General features: G+C 42.7%; 1 protein-coding gene across 1 annotated transcript; it reads left to right on the forward strand.

Annotated features, from left to right (window-relative positions):
- The first annotated feature begins 535 nt into the window (after nt 1-535).
- On the forward strand, nt 536-17,665 carry akirin1 (akirin 1(1a)). Its single transcript, NM_001195161.2, is given in 5 exon segments — nt 536-763; nt 15,210-15,353; nt 16,556-16,684; nt 17,340-17,411; nt 17,601-17,665. Coding segments are annotated over 5 exon segments (564 nt in total). The 5' UTR covers nt 536-555; the 3' UTR covers nt 17,612-17,665.
- The last annotated feature ends 370 nt before the right edge of the window (nt 17,666-18,035 follow it).

Below are 18,035 nucleotides of genomic sequence, written 5' to 3' on the forward strand. Positions count from 1 at the left end.
ATTTGAAATGACTTTGGTTTTCATTGATGTCTGTAAAGAGGGAATATAGTGTTTTTACATGATAGACAACAGATACAAACTGGCCTACCTGATAAAAGGAGCAGAAAAGCCACTCTCGTCAACCGATTAAAAAACAATCCGGTGCTCTCGTTAACCTCAAATTTGAGTTAAACTGAAAATACTCGTCATAAAAGAAAAGGGGCGGATGACAACAATAAACGTGTAAAGTAGTACATCATTAACCAAATTTACCACCCATGTATGGTGAATGGATACAATCTAAAATAAAATCTAAATATCACAATTATGCTCTATACGAAACATTTTACGGGAGTAATTTATTTTCCGAAATCTAAGTTCTCCCTATTTTTGTAGAATGGTACGGTCGGCCCTTGTGACGTTTTAGAAATTCAGTCGATAGGCACCGCAGTTGGTTGGCTCACTATCCCGGTTTCGGCAAACCGTTGTTGTGAAGAGAAGGAAACAGAAAAGAGAAAATCGACTAAAGCATTTTTAGAATATATTTTTCTTCGTTGTCTCTTTTGAGCAGGCACCATGGCGTGTGGAGCTACGTTAAAGCGCTCGATGGAGTTTGAGGCCCTACTCAGTCCTCAGTCTCCTAAGCGAAGAAGGTGCAATGCACTACCGGGGGCTCCAAGCACCCCGTCCCCTCAAAGGTGCAACCTCCGTCCGCCAGTTGACTGCCCATCATCACACTCGATGTCTCCCCCGGCTATGGGAGGAGAGCACAGGCTAACTCCAGGTAAGTAATTGTCAAGTTGGATTTAGATGCATTTCAGGGGGAGGGGGGGGGGGGGGGGGTGATATGGGGAGGGGGTTAGGGTGGAGTGGAATGGGTGGTTCTCGAGAATGGGGGTTGGTGTATAAGCTAACGTTAGCTAGTTAGGTACCTAACGTTACAGTAGCTAGCTTAACATTTGCTCTGTAACGTTAACTAAACTCAGTCAGATAGCTAACCTAACGTCATAGCTGGCTAACTAATATATTAAGGAATGAATTTGAATTGCCTGGCATGTTAGCTAGCTAGCACTATCTATGACACAAAGCAAAAAAAAGGCATGTTTTGTAGTCAGCTTGCTAAGCTAGCTGCATAACAACCCCAACCCAGCTAGTTAGCTAACGTAACATTACATGCCTTCTTTGCATTGTCCACAATCAAAGATTATTTTCGTGTGACTAAAATAAAACATGCGACGTTAGCAATGGCCAGTTGAGGTTAGCTAACTAGGTACTTAGTGCTGTAAATTTAACCCACTTTATTCTATGAGCAGACTTCATTTTTATGCAGTAGAACGCTGCATTGAAACGTCCAAGCCTTTTCGTTTAGAAGTGTGGGAACGCAGGTAATTTTTTTTGTACCTTCTCGCTTTTCCCTGGGCTGAGAGGGCATTGTTCTACTCCTTTATGCTCGCACCTATCCTGCCCACCCGACTGAAAAGGTTATCCCCTGTGAGAATTGAGCCAGTGTGGGGGCTGCAGGGGTGGCAAGATAATTACCTGGATATCTCGACTGCAATCCAACAAAGCTCATTGAATGTGCCGTCACCGGGGTAGAGGCCAGCTATTTGACAGCATCTAATCTTCACAGCTGTCTAAACCCTAATTAAAACCCTGCTCCCACTTGGCACAATTTGATAGTATTTCTTTGTTGAGGTGTGTGTATAATATGTTAACTGGAGGATTACAATCCCCCCCCATCTTTAATTTTGAACCCCATGTTTGTTTCATGCAGAATTTCTTTTAAATTTAGTTTGGTGCACACCAGTATGTCTTTTAAATTTTGTTTTATTTGTCTTTTCCTAGACTCAAATTTAGCTGAGTGTAACCCTAATTCAAGCCCTGCATCCTGCTGCAGTTTCAATGGCTGGGCAGCTCCTCCTGTCACAAAGATAATTTCAATGACTCAAAAACCTAAGAGTGTAGGGTGGACTGGGCACTGGTTAACCCCCCTGGTTTGTCTTTGTCTGGCCTGTCTCTTTAAATTGTTGACTGCTTTTCCTTCAGCCCCTAACCAAGGCAGTTGGTGGTTGCACCTTTTTTTTTTACATATTTGCATGGATACCAACTTATTCATTGTTTTGATCTCTTCACCATTATACCCTGATGAAGATGGCTATTTCTGTCAAAATGTTGTTTATAAAATCATTGCATTGGAGTTCCTGTTGTGCAGCTCTCCTTTTTTATTTTTCAAGTGTTCTACTCCGCTAGCCAGCACCTTGCCTAAACGGGTGTTTCTTTCACCTCCAGATTGATCTCAATATAGGTAATCCATGTGAATCGTTTAGATCCGTAGGGGGGGTTGACCATGTTTGCAGACTCAGTATATTACCCACTGCGCAATAAAAGAGCAGTTCAAACAGACCTTCCCCTGGTGTGATCACTACCTCTCTGTCTGCCTGCCTGCAAAATGCATCCCTACGTGTCCTACAACTAGAATATCAGAGTTCAGAGTACGATGCCAGATATGGCATATCAGAATGAGAGCTTCATCCAATATCACGTGTGGCAGCTGTAAGCAGCCAGCCGCAATCCTTAACCAGCCATTACTCTACTCAGCTGCTTTTCTCCATCTGTTCTTTCTGTGCATCTCTGTTTTTAAAATGTTATTTAGCTGGGGTGTGCAGGCAGTACTTTATTTTGTTACATTTGTTTAATTATTGGTGTGGCTCGCATTTAATGTTTTTCATTTTGCCTGTAACAAGCAGGCCCGTCTGACTAGGCATCGCTGTCACGCAGCGTCAGAGTGCCACAGCCATAGAGGAAAAGCGGACCACAGTAACAGTCATGCCTTTATATCACTGAAAACCACTCAAAAGTTATCCCCCATGTTACCGAAGTTACCACATCCCGCAACAAACTGTCTTGTTTTGTCATGTTACCTGGCTGGCTAGCTAACAACATACACTGGCTATGCAAAAATGTGGATGGCACTGGAAAAAGGGATAAATAGCATTTAATGTGTTGGATAGAGTAGAGGTGTGAATGTCAGGGACAAGTTTTTGTGCAGCACACGTGCTGAACATATAGAATGGGAACAGGTGTCCTTAGTATCGTAATGGCGGGGGGGGGGGGGGGGGCGCAAACTCTGTGGTATCATGATACTACTTGGTATTGTGATACAAGGCCAAGTATCACATTATTAGTAATATGTTGGCATTGTGACAACCTCACTCTGAAAATGGGCACACACTGAACTGGGCACACACTGAACTCCCATGGCCACCGGCTTCCTGCGCCCCACCTGTGGTTTTTATTTGTATTTTATTTAACCTTTATTTAACTAGGCAAGTCAGTTAAGAACAATCTTATTTACGATGACGGCCAAACCCGGACGACGCTGGGCCAATTGTGTGCTGCCCTCATAGCCGGATGTGGTACAGCATGGATTCGAACCAGGGGACTGTAGTGATGCCTCTTGCACTGAGATGCAGTGCTTTAGAACGCTGTACCACTCGGGAATTGGTTTTCTTCATGGCACCCATTGACCTTTTGAAAGGGGTGAGCGCTCCTCTGGAATGTACCTAATTGAATGCCCACAGAGTGAATACCTTAACATTCCCCAACCACTTTTGTCCTCTGACAATGTTACTCCAAAATGACTGATATCAAAAATGGTGAGCGGATATTAGGCAGTAGCTTTGAAATGTTCTGTCCTTGAGATATTTGTGCTTGGCATGAACTGTGGGTTCCTACATAAGCTATGACTTGCTGATAGTGGAAGTGAAATGGGAACTGTGTGACTGGCTTCCCAGTTCTGGACAAAGCCAAACAAAGACAGTTGGCCTGGTCCTGTCTAGTCTAGCCCCTCGCACCAAATCAGATTGCGCAACTGACATGTAGGCTAGTCCTAAGCCTGTTTGTTTGGACAAGGACTTGTTTCATAGCTACATTTGTATTTTTTCTCTCTTTTGAAAAGGAGAAGCTGTGTATCCAGGGTTTATCTGCCAGTGAAATCATTAGGGGCTCCACCTAAGCATTTTTTCGAGACGCTTAAGTCCAAACGCTGTATTCATTTTCTGGATGGGGAATAGCGCTTTGTGTAAAATTAAACAACTGAAACCAGATATAAAGTATGTAGATATCTTGTCTTTTGTGAACTAACAATCACTGAAATAAAGTCTAGGCGTGAATTGAAAATTCTAAAACAATACCTTTTATTCATGTTATTATGTTTGGCAAAATGCAGGAATGGCAAAATGCAGGAAAAAATCAAAATAAAATTTTATTTGTCACATACACATGGTTAGCAGATGTTAATGCGAGTGTAGCGAAATGCTTGTGCTTCTAGTTCCGACAATGCAGTAATAACCAACAAGTAATCTAACTAACAATTCCAAAACTACTGTCTTGTACACAGTGTGAGGGGATAAAGAATATGTACATAAGGATATATGAATGAGTGATGGTACAGAGCAGCATAGGCAGATACAGTAGATGGTATCGAGTACAGTATATACATATGAGATGAGTATGTAAACAAAGTGGCATAGTTAAAGTGGCTAGTGATACATGTATTACATAAGGATACAGTCGATGATATAGAGTACAGTATATACGTATGCATATGAGATGAATAATGTAGGGTAAGTAACATTATATAAGGTAGCATTGTTTAAAGTGGCTAGTGATATATTTACATCATTTCCCATCAATTCCCATTATTAAAGTGGCTGGAGTTGAGTCCGTGTCAGTGTGTTGGCAGCAGCCACTCAATGTTAGTGGTGGCTGTTTAACAGTCTGATGGCCTTGAGATAGAAGCTGTTTTTCAGTCTCTCGGTCCCAGCTTTGATGCACCTGTACTGAAAATAGCATCTCAATGGCAGAATGTGTGGAATCACAGGACATTTGCTTTAAACTGCCCAAAAATATTCTCCACTCAATTGCAAAATGTTTTAGAATTTTTTTGAAATTAGCTTTAAATTTGTCCAGTTTATCTCAGCTCCATGGAGACATTTTGTAGAATTGCAAGAAATTGGCTTAAAAATGCAACCCTTTTAAGGGGGCCTCTAGAATTCTCATTCGGCTGTGCCAACGGACCCACCACAGCCCCCACCTAAGCCCCTCTTTGATCCAGAAAAAAACCTGATCCATCACAAGATAAGGCTGATGGCACTTTTGATGCACGAAGCAGAAAATCTAGCAACGTCACAAGGGTGTTGGCAGGTTTACACGCATGCAGGTTTCAACAGCTGAAGAAGCTCGTGTAACGGGCAGATGGAAGAAGAGGTGTTTGTCTCCCTTGTGTGCAGTGCACACAATCTCCTTCTGAAATTTAGCCCCTTTCTCTTGATTAGTTGGGTTTTCTTTCACCACTTTAATGGCTTTTGTGTATGTACAGGCCAGCTATCCTCAATGTACACTGGCATTTTACTCAGTATCCGCCTCGCTTGCTGAATTACATACTGCAGAGGGGAAAGGAATGTAAGATGTTGGTGTGTCTGCAGACATTGGTTTGCCAGTGAAGGCAGTTTCTTCTGTCCAGCCCCCCCCCCCCCCCCCCCGCGCATATTTATTGGCATTCCCTACAAACCAGTCGGGTTTCCTTTGTTGTAGTTCCCAGGGCACATGGACGGGTTCTCCTCCTTCTCCCTCTTCAGCCCACTTGATTGGAATAATTAACTGATCTACGGGGATTTTAATGAGGACCAGACAACCTTTTTCAATCAGGATGCGGAGGTAGGTGCTATGGTAGAAGGCATCCAAAGGTTTAAGAGTAGTGGCTGCTGCAATCTGGTAAATAGTGTCAACAACTGGCAGGGAATTTGTCTGTACAATCTGTTTTCTGCTATTTAGGGAGATCTATATCCAAAAGAGAGGCCTGCTTTAAATTTTGAATTTTTAACTAGCTCATCCATGTATTTTAAACATGAAGTCTTTGTCAATCCAATGCCGTATTGGTTGAGAGTGAATTCCTTGACCTTTACAACTTTGACTCCCATTTCTTTGCCCAAATATTGTTTTTATTGAACCCGCATAAGAATGGTGTATATGGAAGGTTTAGCAGTTCCAGATGTAGGAAGATGTTCTATAACTTGGCCTCTATTCTGTAGGTATCTGAAAAATATACTTTTGGGTAGATTACAGGTTTCCCTCAGCAAATCAAATGAAGCAAAGGTCCCTTCTATATATAGATTCCCTATGCTATTGATCCCTAGCTCTCCCCATTGCTCAGTTGTTATCAAGGTAAGCGGGCACTATAGGTAGGCCAATATCATTCCTATGAAGGTAAAAAAAAAAAATAATAATAATTGCTTCCAGATATGGACTGTGGTATGTATAATATGATTATTACTACAAATTGACAGGACATAACCACAGCACCAATAAAGGGGTGGCAATCCTCACGATCCATACTAAGGGAGCAGCCAAAACGTAACAGCACAGAGGTTAGCGGCCCAATAGGAAAATATAACATTTGGAAGAGTCAGTCAGTAGGCCGTCATTGTAAATAGGATTTTGTTCTTAGCTGACTTGGCTAGTTATATAAAGGTAAAAAAAAAAAAGAAACTAATCTTAGACTTACTAAGGTGTTTAAAAAAAACAACCTCTGTTTTTTATAATCGAGTCCAGTTGTTCGTTAAAGGACTTGGGTATGAATACCATGATGTTTTGGATTAGGTAAAGCATTTGCCGGAGGAAGACCATCTTGCTGGCATTCATTCTTCTGAGCAGGGAAATTGGGAGAGTTCTCTAAAATTTATGTTTTGCCTTGAATTTTTGCATCATAGGTGGGAAATTCTATTTTAAATACAGAGGAGTGTTGTTTGGTAACTACAATTACTAGATAGGAAAACATTTCTGAAGAGTGCACTTAAATGGAAGATGTTCTAACCAAGAGGGGTTTTGCAACTGACTGGGCATTAGTTTGCTCTTGTTCCAATTGGTTCTATGTCACAAGACGGTACCAAACAGGTTAATAAAAAAACTGGAATACTGGATTGTGGTTCTGTTACATAGAGAACGTCATCTGCGTATAGAGATCTTATTTACAACGTCTTTAGTATTATAGCCTTGTATTGTTGTGAGATCTGACCTCTTGAGCAGGGTTCAATGGCTAGAGCAAAAAGCAGAGGCGACAGCGCACAACCTTGTTTTGTCCCTCTAAAGGTTAAATCAGGGTGACTGATTGGTTTGTTGATTATTCTTGCACATGGGGTTCCTATATAGAAGCTGGCTCCATTTTTTTTTTTTTTTTTTATGAACGTGTCTCCAATATTAGATTTCTGTAGAACCACAAATAGGACGACTCAACTTGGTCAAAGGCTTTTTCAGCGTTGAGATGTAAAGGCAAGGTCAATGTTGGGTAACCTGAGAATACATAATGTTGAAGAGGCGCCTGAGATTGAAGAATTTGTTTCTGTCGGGCATGATACCGGTCTGGTCCTGCTGGACCAATTTGCCCACTAAAGTGCTAAGCCTGTTAGCCAGAGTTTTTGCAAAGATCTTCTGGTCTGTATTGCGGTGAGATATTGGACTGGATGACCCTGCTTCTTCCGGATCTTTACCCTTCTTATGTATAACTGTAATAACTACCACATTCAAGTAGGTGGGAGAGCTCCATCCTCATTGGCCTGTACAGGTAGGGAGAGAATGTTGCTTAATGTTTTATAGAATTCACCAGGGAATCCATCTGGGCCTGGTCTTGTCGCTTTTTACAGATGTAATTGTTACTCGAATTTCTCAGATTTCTTATTCTGGAAGTTAGAATATTCCTGGTTCAGGGCAGGGAGATCAGTCTTTCCAAAAGTTTTGCATGATTAAAGGGTTCGGATCTGCTTTAGATGTGCCTATATAGTCTCTCGTAAAACTTACTGAATCTGTCATTGATGTCCTTGGGAGAAGAGCTTAATTCCCTAGTTATACATTTTTACTTTGAATTCAGTCATTCTGTTTTTCAAAGTTGTCTGGCCAGTAATTATATGGTTTGTCACAACTCAAAATATGTTTTCTTGGTATAGAAAAAAGATTAAACAACTTCAGCTGAGAGACCAATTTTGTATATTCAAATTGTAAAGTGCTTATTTTTTTGTTTTTCCATAGATGGATGACTTGTATTCTCCCTGTTGTCATGACTGGCCTGTGAGGATAAGGTTACAATGGATCACAGTTCTACGGAGATCTCTCCCTCCCTCAGAGGGGGAGAGGTATAGAGGGGATTGTTGTTGTGTGGGGGGGTTTACTGATGCCCCACGCCCATTGTGAATCTTAAGGCATTTGTCCTGTTAGTGTTTGGGACTGGAATGTCTGTGTGGGCCTTATGGAGAATCTACCTCAGAACTGTAACATGCAATAAATGGACTTTTATATTTCATCAACCAAAATGGTGTTAACAATGATAGATGTTATCTGAAAATGAATGTCGTTTTATGTTAAATGATGACATTATAACGTAAACATTGTAACTTGAAGAAGAGTTTTCTTAATACAGTTGAAGTCGGAAATTTGCATACACTTAGGTTGAAGTCATTAAAACTAGTTTTTCAGCCACTCCACAAATTTCTCGTTAACAAACTATAGTTTTGGCAAGTCGGTTAGGACATCTACTTTGTGCATGACACAAGTCATTTTTCAACAACTGTTTACAGACAGATTATTTCACTTATAATTCACTATCACAATTCCAGTGGGTCAGAAGTTTACATACACTAAGTTGACTCTGCCTTTAAACAGCTTGGGAAATTCTAGAAAATTATGTCATGGCTTTAGAAGCTTCTGATAGGCTTCTTGGCATCATTGGAGTCAATTTGAGGTGTACCTGTGGATGTATTTCAAGGCCTACCTTCAAACTCAGTGATTTTCATGGGAAAATCAAAATAAATCAGCCAAGACCTCAAAAGAATTGTAGGCCTCCACAAGTCTGGTTCATCCTTGGGAGCAATTTCCAAACGTCTGAAGGTACCACATTCATCTGTACAAACAATTGTACGCAAGTATAAACACCATGCGACCACGCAGCCGTCATAGGGAGTGGTGCACTTCACAAAACGGATGGCATCATGAGACAGGAAAAGTACGTGGATATATTGAAACAACATCTCAAGACATCAGTCAGGAAGTTATAGCCTGGTCGCAAATGGGTCTTCCAAATGGACAATGACCCCAAGCATACTTCCAAAGTTGTGGCAAAATGGCTTAAGGACAACAAAGTCAAGGTATTGAATTGGCCATCACAAAGCCCTGACCTCAATCCTATAGAAAATTTGTGGGCAGAACTGAAAAGGCGTGTGCGAGCAAGGAGGCCTACAAACCTGACTCAGTTACACCAGCTCTGTCAGGAGGAATGGGCCAAAATTCACCCAACTTATTGTAGAAGGCTACCCGAAACGTTTGACCCAAGTTGAACAATTTAAAAGCAATGCTACCAAATACTAATTGAGAGTATGTAAACTTCTGACCCACTGGGAATTAAAGCTGAAATAAATCATTCTCTCTACTATCATTCTGACATTTCACTTTCTTAAAATAAAGTGGTGATCCTAACTGACCAAAGACAGGGAATTTTTACTAGGATTAAATGTCAGGAATTGTGAAACTGAGTTTAAATGTGTTTGGTTAAGGTGTACCGATTTAGATTAGCCGTGACTCCAAAACGCATGAGGAGGACGACCAAAGAAACCTCTTAACAATCAAGGCCATTGTTGGTTACTTTATCTAAGACAGTGAATTCAAGAAGAACCAACCGGTTATTTCTCTTCAAGTCATCCGTTCTCTCCACAGCCCTCCAACCCAAGCTGGGTGCGTCGACACTGCTGATTAGCCTCCTCAGAAACCCACTCTCACAGTCCGAGCGCAAGGAAGCAGACGACTAAGAGAAAGAAATTAGCCACAAGATCTCACAATCAGATAATTCAACCGGCTAACGAAGGAGACGCGGCCATCGAAAGAAAAGGGTGTTGGCCAAGCCTATCCCACTAAGCGGAACTCGGTTACATAAGTAGATACCCAACGGAGACCTTCAAGTAAATACGTTCATTATAATTCTGACCCATAAAAGTGGCAGTTCATGGTAAGGTGTTAAGGTTAAACTAAACAGTCTACAAATGTATCGAAGTGTGTTTTTCTCATGCACTTATTCATTCTTTAAATCTCCATCTTGTGTAACGTGTTATATTGTGCTGGTCCGCTAGGGACCTGTTGCCATTTGTATTAAGTTCGAACCAATAACCTAGACTTTCTTTATATTATCGTTTAGCTTGTTAGTAAGTAAATGATAAACTCAATTTGTGCGGTACAGAATGATTTAGTGAGACCTGGATTTGTGCAGATTTACAAATTATGCAATGTTCAGATTGAGACTTATTAGGAAATGAATTAGTGACTGCTATGAAATTGATATTCTCATTCTTTGAGGTAATTTGGGAAACGGTAACATTAAACTTTTCCCATGTTGCCACATTTTACTGAGTTAATGGTTACCTGTTTAATTTAATCACTGAATTATAAATTGTTAATAATTCAACAAATAGCAATCATTGCATTAATAATACCAATCTCACGACACCGTCCAATAAGTTCACTCCCATTTCTGAGTGTCAAGATTCGGAATCGACTCCTAAGAATCAGTATTTTTGGAATGGAGGAGACTGATCTAGTTGCCGTAGTTCTGCGAACACACACACACACACACACACACACGTCTTTCCTAGCGAGGGACGGAGTGGGACACAGTATAGGCAGGTCGACCACCAGACAGGCTGTGGCTCGTAACTTCAGTAAAGTAGGGCCTACCATCAATGAATTGGCTAGAATATTCTACACACGACTGAACACGTTCACATCCCTACTTGTGTGTGCTGTATTGTCATGACGGACTGCATCAGCTCAGATGTCTTCAGTGGGTCACTGATTTGGGGTATGTTGGATTGAAATCTATGTGCAGAATTTCTTAATACCTTCCAGGTTTTTACCTTGTGCAATATATTAAGCTGGTTTGTGTTTTGAAGAATACTGCAACCTGACCTACTTCTCTGTGCTAATGTTCAGCACAGCGTGAGCCTAGCTAGCCTGGTACTTGTCGCCAGAATTTTCCTTCAATTCATTATACCCCAACTTCCCGGCAGTTAGTAAGCCCTGTGGCCAGTTCCCACCCATAGTCATGCTCTAGTAGCAACCAATGATGTCTCTATACTTTAACAGGGTCTTTGCTACATCAACTTGGCCTGACCCACAATACAGCCTGCTTCCTGGCGGCTTTGCAGTCCGTAAGTCCCCCCACTATACTTCAGCAATGGAGGGTGAAATGAGTCGGACTGACTTTTTTTTCTCTTTTTTTCCTTTTTTTTTCCACCGCCAACCGTTGTCCCCCACGTCCAACTTATCTGGCCAATCTCTTTCCTTATACACTGTTTTTGTTTGTTCTCCCTAAGCCTTTTAGCTGAGGCTTTTCCCTCTCGCAGGAAGTCTCCGTGATTGATTGCTTTGGCCTGGCCGTGACAGGGTCATTGTTGCTAGGCAACACCCTAAGATTGGTATTCTGGTGGTTGGCAGTGCTGGCCTGGCTGGCAGTGACTGGCAGCAGGGGAGGGATTTCACTTGTCACTCAAAATGTTACCCTGGAGCTCTGAGATCATTCAGCACAGACACCCAAGTCCAGATGTGCCCTGATTTGGAAAAGGATGTCTCTTGTCAACTTAATGCGTTTGATCAAATCAGGCGGTGAAATTAAGGAGGTCCAGTATGGCGTCCCAGCCAAATAAATAGTGGCGGTATGCCATACGGGTAAAACATTGCCTATTACAATAATTAAAACAATGTCAAGAACACGAGGCTATTACACCATTATTTAACATTAGCCATCTGCATGTCAGAGGCATGAAAAATGAGAACGTCCTTTAAAATGGGTGGTATAGCCTACGCTCAAATTCAATGTGGTTCGATGAGAACACTGACATTTTGCCACGGCAGAGATGAATGGCTGACGCTCGGACAGCAGTGGATGCTTGAGTTCTGGCCTAATGACAATCGACAAAATGTCATTACACTCTGTTTTTTTCCTAACAGATGTCTATTTCCATTCACCACTGTTTGGATGCTGGAAATATGTTGTGTGTGTGTGTAGCCTAGTAAAGGAGCCCTTTTTGAAGTGGTTTGTTTGACAATCAGATGACAATATCACAACATGTTTATGCTACAATAAAAGGTCTTGCATCTCAAAAGTTAAATGAATCTTTACGTCGAGGCCTGCAGAGATCCGTTAGTTACATAGAATCCCAATATTAATTCAATTATTTAATTTCGTGCACTCATAGAAAGTCCCGTACTGGGAAGAAACCCATGTATCAAATGGTGTGTCTCAATGTAGCCTACGGGAATGGAGATTGAGATGCTGGTGACTTTTGCTGTCATAGCACCGACATAAAGAATCAAACCTTTTGACTACTTAATGTTAGGGAGTGACTTATGATTTGGGCTTCAGCCTCATTGTAGTTAAGCTATTTAGATAAACAATTAGACGCTCAAGCTAATAGCTCATTGCACCAATCTGTTTGGGGTAGCATTTGGCAGACACTCTGACACAGTGGCCTTTCAACTAGTCCGTTCATGCAGCATCGTGAAACATTTTGAGTCACGCCTCAACTGAACTTTTCAAGGAGGAAGCCATCCAGGTCTAGTCTAGCCCCCTTCATATACTCCTGTCTCTGGGATAAGTACAGCTTTTTATTAAGTTAGGAAAGTTTAGCAGTGGCTAAATAAACAAAGCCTGTCATATTAGAGCTGCATTAACACAAGAAGGCTTCAGCTCATCAACCCCTCTGCTGCTTTTGTCATGTACTCTGCTAATTTGAAGCTTGATAATACAGAGCTAGCCATGTGACTGACTGGCAATCTCACTCTCAAAATGACATCTGAAAAAGGCTAGTTTTCAATTGATCTTGCCTAGATTCAGTTCTCTTGTTGCCTCTACAGAGTGCATTGGACGCAAATATTTCATATGTCCCTCCCCGCGGACTACTGCTGCTTATGATGCATTTTGTGAAGGTGAGGAAGTCTGAATTGAGAACGTGCCCATCTAGGCTGGCAAGCTAGCTTCCCCCGCAGAACAGCTCATGGAGACGTGCATGTTTTTAATTTTATTTAACTTGGCAAGTCAGTTAAGAACAACTTTGTATTTACAAAGACTGCCTAGGAACAGTGAGTCCATATGCCACTGGAAACCTTTTCAAATCAGATCCACTAAGACCTGGCACCTCACTTGCAAGGTTTCTGACTAGGCCATGTTCAATAAGAGTATTAGCAAACATACAAAGACAGCTGTTCCTAGGCAGTCTTTGTAAATACAAAGTTGTTCTTAACTGACTTGCCAAGTTAAATAAAATGTAAAACATGCATGTCTCCATGAGCTGCCTTGTTCAGGGGCAGAAAGACAGCTTGTCAGCTCGGGGATTCGATCTAGCAACCTTTCGGTTACTGGCCCAACGCTCTAACCACTAGGTTACCTGCCGCCCCCACACCCCATGTTTGCTCTTACCTGGATATGGCTGTTGCTCTCTCAACCCAAGATAAATGAGGCAGGCCTCCCTAGAATGGTGCACACAAGCCCTTCACCCTTCGAGGCAGAATAAGGATAAGTCCTCCTTTCACACTCTGGCTATCAACACTGGCTCCCAATATATATTTTTAACTTTACACCCAATCTGTGAATTTTCAATTTAGTACCAGGTTGATGGGTTTAGCTGTCTTTTGTATGTTTGCTAATGCTCTTATTGAACATGGCCTAGTCAGAAACCTTGCAAGTGAGGTGCCAGGTCTTAGTGGCTCTGATTTGAAAAGGTTTCCAGTGGCATATGGACTCCTTGCCAAGAAAAGTCTTTACCAATTAGGGGCTAGCAATTTCCTCCAGGATTGCTTGCTGAATACTGGAATAGGCCCTGAACTGAAGTCAAAAGGCTTTAGGTGCAGTCCCACTGCTTAGGCTAAGAAGAGTGGGTACCACCACTGCCTGAGCACATGTAGGGCCTAGCTCTGCCCACAGGTCTCTAGGCTCGTCCCAAGGCTTAGCGGTGTTGCCAACAACCGGATGCATCCGGTTTTCAGGGCTGACGCTAATTCTACCTAGCTTCCTTTTCCGTTGAGAACCGGATGTGGGAACTCCGCTCGGGTGTTTTTGTCTTTTACGCTTGCTACGTTAGATTACCTCATCCCAAATGGCACCATAATCCCTTTTTAAAGCCTAGTGCCCTACCTTTTGACCAGGGCTCTACATGGAGAATAGGGTGCCATTAGGGATGCAGCCTGGCTGAAGCCCAGCTCTGCAGTGATCAAAGACCTTGGAGGATGAAACCCAACCCAGTTTTTCTGGAAAGGAGGCTGTAGCATGTCAGACCGGTGCCCTGTTTCACACTCCTTCCCGCCCTCTGCATTGCAGTCAGATGTCACCCAGATCTATCTAAATAAATCACTGCTATTCAGGTAGTTTTCTTGCTGTGTTATTGCCAGACATGCTGGTACAAGACAACCAATCTACCATTTTTGTCTTGGCTTAGTTGGCCTCTCACAGACATGAAGACCTGTTAAGCCTGACTGTCTCCTAGTCAGCTATGGATGAATCACAATTCCTGAAAGATTTGAAGGAAGAAGTGAAACGAACTCCTTCGCCCCTTCTCGCCATTCACGGGATCTCAGAAGGGGTGGTTTCTTTCTGAGGAAGTGTATGTGTGTGCACGCAAGTGTGCTGTGGGGGTTGACACAGCTGGTGTGTGTTTGTCGCTGACGTTAGTCTCGCCCAGCTTTAAAGCGCTCCTTCCTGTTAGTGCGTTTTATTTGTTTTGTTTTGAAAACCACATCAGCTGAACACTGCAGCTCACAGGTTGTGTGCATAGCTGTGGGCCTTCATTGAGGCTTGAGGAAAACATTCTATCATTGAACACTACACCTACTAGGCCTATAGCATGACTAGCTTGTAGTGATCAACAACATGCAATTTTGGAACACATTCAGCTTCTGAAAATGCCTATGTTCTTAGCTATCTGACATGGCTGGTTTGCGATGATCAGAGACCATCTAAAAATAAACTGGTCACCTTTTTCTAATGTTTGGGTAATCAAGGCAGGCTGTGGCTAGTTGTCTTCTAAAATCAACTAGACGGGCACCATCTTCATATTGGTGCGCCAGGCTTTATTTGTCCTCTGAGTGCTGGTTGTTCCAGCCCTGTTTATGACCATGTCCCCTGTGTTCTGTCCCCTCTACAGAGCAGATCTTCCAGAACATCCGTCAGGAGTACAGCCGCTACCAGAGGCGGCGGCAGCTGGAGGGGGCCTTCAACCAGAGTGAGGCTGCCTGTAGCTCCACCGATGCCCCTAGCTCCTCCCTCACCGCCCCCAGCTCCCCACCAGGTGAGGTGTGTGTGTGTGTGTGCGCACACGGGGGGGGGGGGTGTTGTTGATGTTGTGCAAGGTGGGCCAACTAAGTCACCTGCCAAACCCCGTCACCACTCATATGGTGTTCAGTGTGAGCATGCAGTGGTAATACAAACCCCAAACATTTCAGCCTCCATAGACGTTACATAAGGATGCTTGGAGTCGGTATATGTTTTTATAGCTCCCATTGGCTCAAGTATAGCTAGTCAGTGCCCTCTCCTTAAGAACAAGTTCTTATTTACATGACTGCCTACCCCAGCCAAACCCTCCCCTAACCCGGACGACGCTGGGCCAATTGTGCGCCACCCTATGGGACTCCCGATCACAGCCAGTTGTGATACAGCCCAGGATCAGTTGTGACGCCTCTAGCACTGCGATGCAGTGCCTTAAACTGTTGCGCCACTCGGGAGACCATTGACTTGAATGTGAATATCTGTCACTTCTTTCTAGTAATTATACTTCTCGTCTAGTTCTGAGACTATTGCCTGGAATTTAGCTTTTAAAAGCTTTGGTCAGAAATTCAGAATGGGTCAAAGTACACTTAAAATCTCAGGGCATGAATCATTCAGCCTTCCCCTGGATCCAGCTCCAAGCTCAGGAGACTTGGCGACCGGGCCTCGTTAGTGCCACTTTTGTGCCTTTTTTCTAACCGTGGCACATCTTGATGGGATATTAAATTCTGCGGCACACCTAAAATGGCCCTAATTTATTTAGTGGTAATGACCTCGCATATCATCTGATTAATTCCGCAAACCATACATTTTCTGTGACAATAAAAATAAAATAAAAATAAATTACATCTGGCTTCTCAGCTGCGCGATCATCTGAGACCAGCCATCTGGACAGCTGATGAAACTCAAGAGTATTTCTCTCTGTAGTAAAGCCCTTTTGTGGGTAAAAACTCTATCTGATTGGCAGGTCCTGGCTCCCCAGTGGGTGTGCCTATGCCCACCCATAGCTGCACCCCTGCCCAGTCATGTGAACACCTGAGTTCTAGGCACGCAGCACATCGGTTGGGAACCATTGGTCTAGGCTGCTGCTAAGGCGACAAACGGAAATGAATAAATTATTGCGCAGACATTTATTCCTAGAGAGGACATTGTGAACTCTGACCTGTAGTGTATGTATAGATTGCATGGGCAGTGTCAGTCTACATAACATTTTACTGTGTGTCTCAGGTGCCTCGAGGAAGGACCAGCCGTCGTTCACACTGAGGCAGGTGAGCTACCTGTGCGAGCGCTTGCTCAAAGACCACGAGGAGAAGATCCGGGAGGAGTATGAACAGATCCTCAACACAAAACTTGCAGGTACGGACAGTAAACCTCAGTCAAATGGGCTTTTCACATTACTGAGCCACGCTGAAACAAGCTGAGCTGGCATAGTTATGCATCCACTGTAGATGATGGGAACCATGTAAAAAGTTGGAAAATGTCAGCTTGCACAGTGGTTCGGGTCAGCACGATCGTGTGAAAATGGCTTTAGTTTGTTTGGTCTCAAGAAAATCTTAAATGTTTTCACACCCTTTAGCACCAGCAATGAAGAAATACTTCTACAAATGGCACCCTGTGTGCAATAGGAGAGGCCTATTTGCTGCTCTCCCCCCCCCCCCCCCCCCCCCCCCCCCCCCCCCCCCCCCCCCCCCCCCCGAACACCTTTTTAATGACTTACCTAATGTCCTGCTGATTGTTCTTGTTTATTTAGGGGCTGCTCTTGGCAGATATGGATTTATGTACTAGACACTACTAGCCAGGACTGCTAATGTTTCTAGAATATACATCTGCTCTGACTGGAATGATTAATATGATCAACCTTTTAGCTGATGTTTAGTAAAGGCTGAAGCACAAAGTGTCATTTTTTTTTTGCATCAAATGTATCAACACATGTTGGGGTCTTATCTGGTACGTGAATCTGCACATTCACAGTTTTGTACTAATCCATTGGCTTTTTAATCGTCTGTTGCAGAACAATACGAATCTTTTGTGAAATTCACACAAGACCAGATCATGCGAAGATACGGCGCCAGGCCTGCTAGTTGTAAGTATTCGTTTCAGTTTTCACATTCTGTTCATACACCATTTTGCTTTTGAAGAGTAAACAAAGCAATCCCTACAGCCACATAAAATAATAGATTTTTATCTCTGTTCAGAGTTTTAATGCATTACCTTGGCATCTCATTTCTGTCTTCATGCTGTTTTCATCCATTATTCAATCCATCTGTTTCAGATGTCTCTTGAATTCCCCCATGGATGAGGTACCAGCTTTTCTCACAAGATGGCTGCTCTTCTACTGCCCCTTCCTCCACTAGAATTTGATTTTTATTTCTCTTTTTTTCATGCTATTTGGGTACCATGGTTTATCCACATTTTTAATCTAAAACTGATTTCTATAAAATGCTAATGGATCGGAATGAAATGTAAAGATTCGATTATATGCTTGCTCTCTGGATTTTTTTGTTGTTGACGAAAGCAGTTATTTCGTTCTCCCCAGCGCTGTAGTGGCTATTCTCTGATCCTTGTGTATTATAACCTGCCAGCACTGCCCCTCTGCAGCAGCTGTATTACTAAAGCTCCCTGGCCTCTCATCCACCCAGTGTATTTGTATCTTTTCCAACTCGAACTGAGGATGTGGATTTCTTTTGAAATTAAAAGTTCTGTGATT

Source organism: Oncorhynchus mykiss, chromosome 3 (assembly GCF_013265735.2).
Source record: "Oncorhynchus mykiss isolate Arlee chromosome 3, USDA_OmykA_1.1, whole genome shotgun sequence".
Taxonomy (NCBI): domain Eukaryota; kingdom Metazoa; phylum Chordata; class Actinopteri; order Salmoniformes; family Salmonidae; genus Oncorhynchus; species Oncorhynchus mykiss.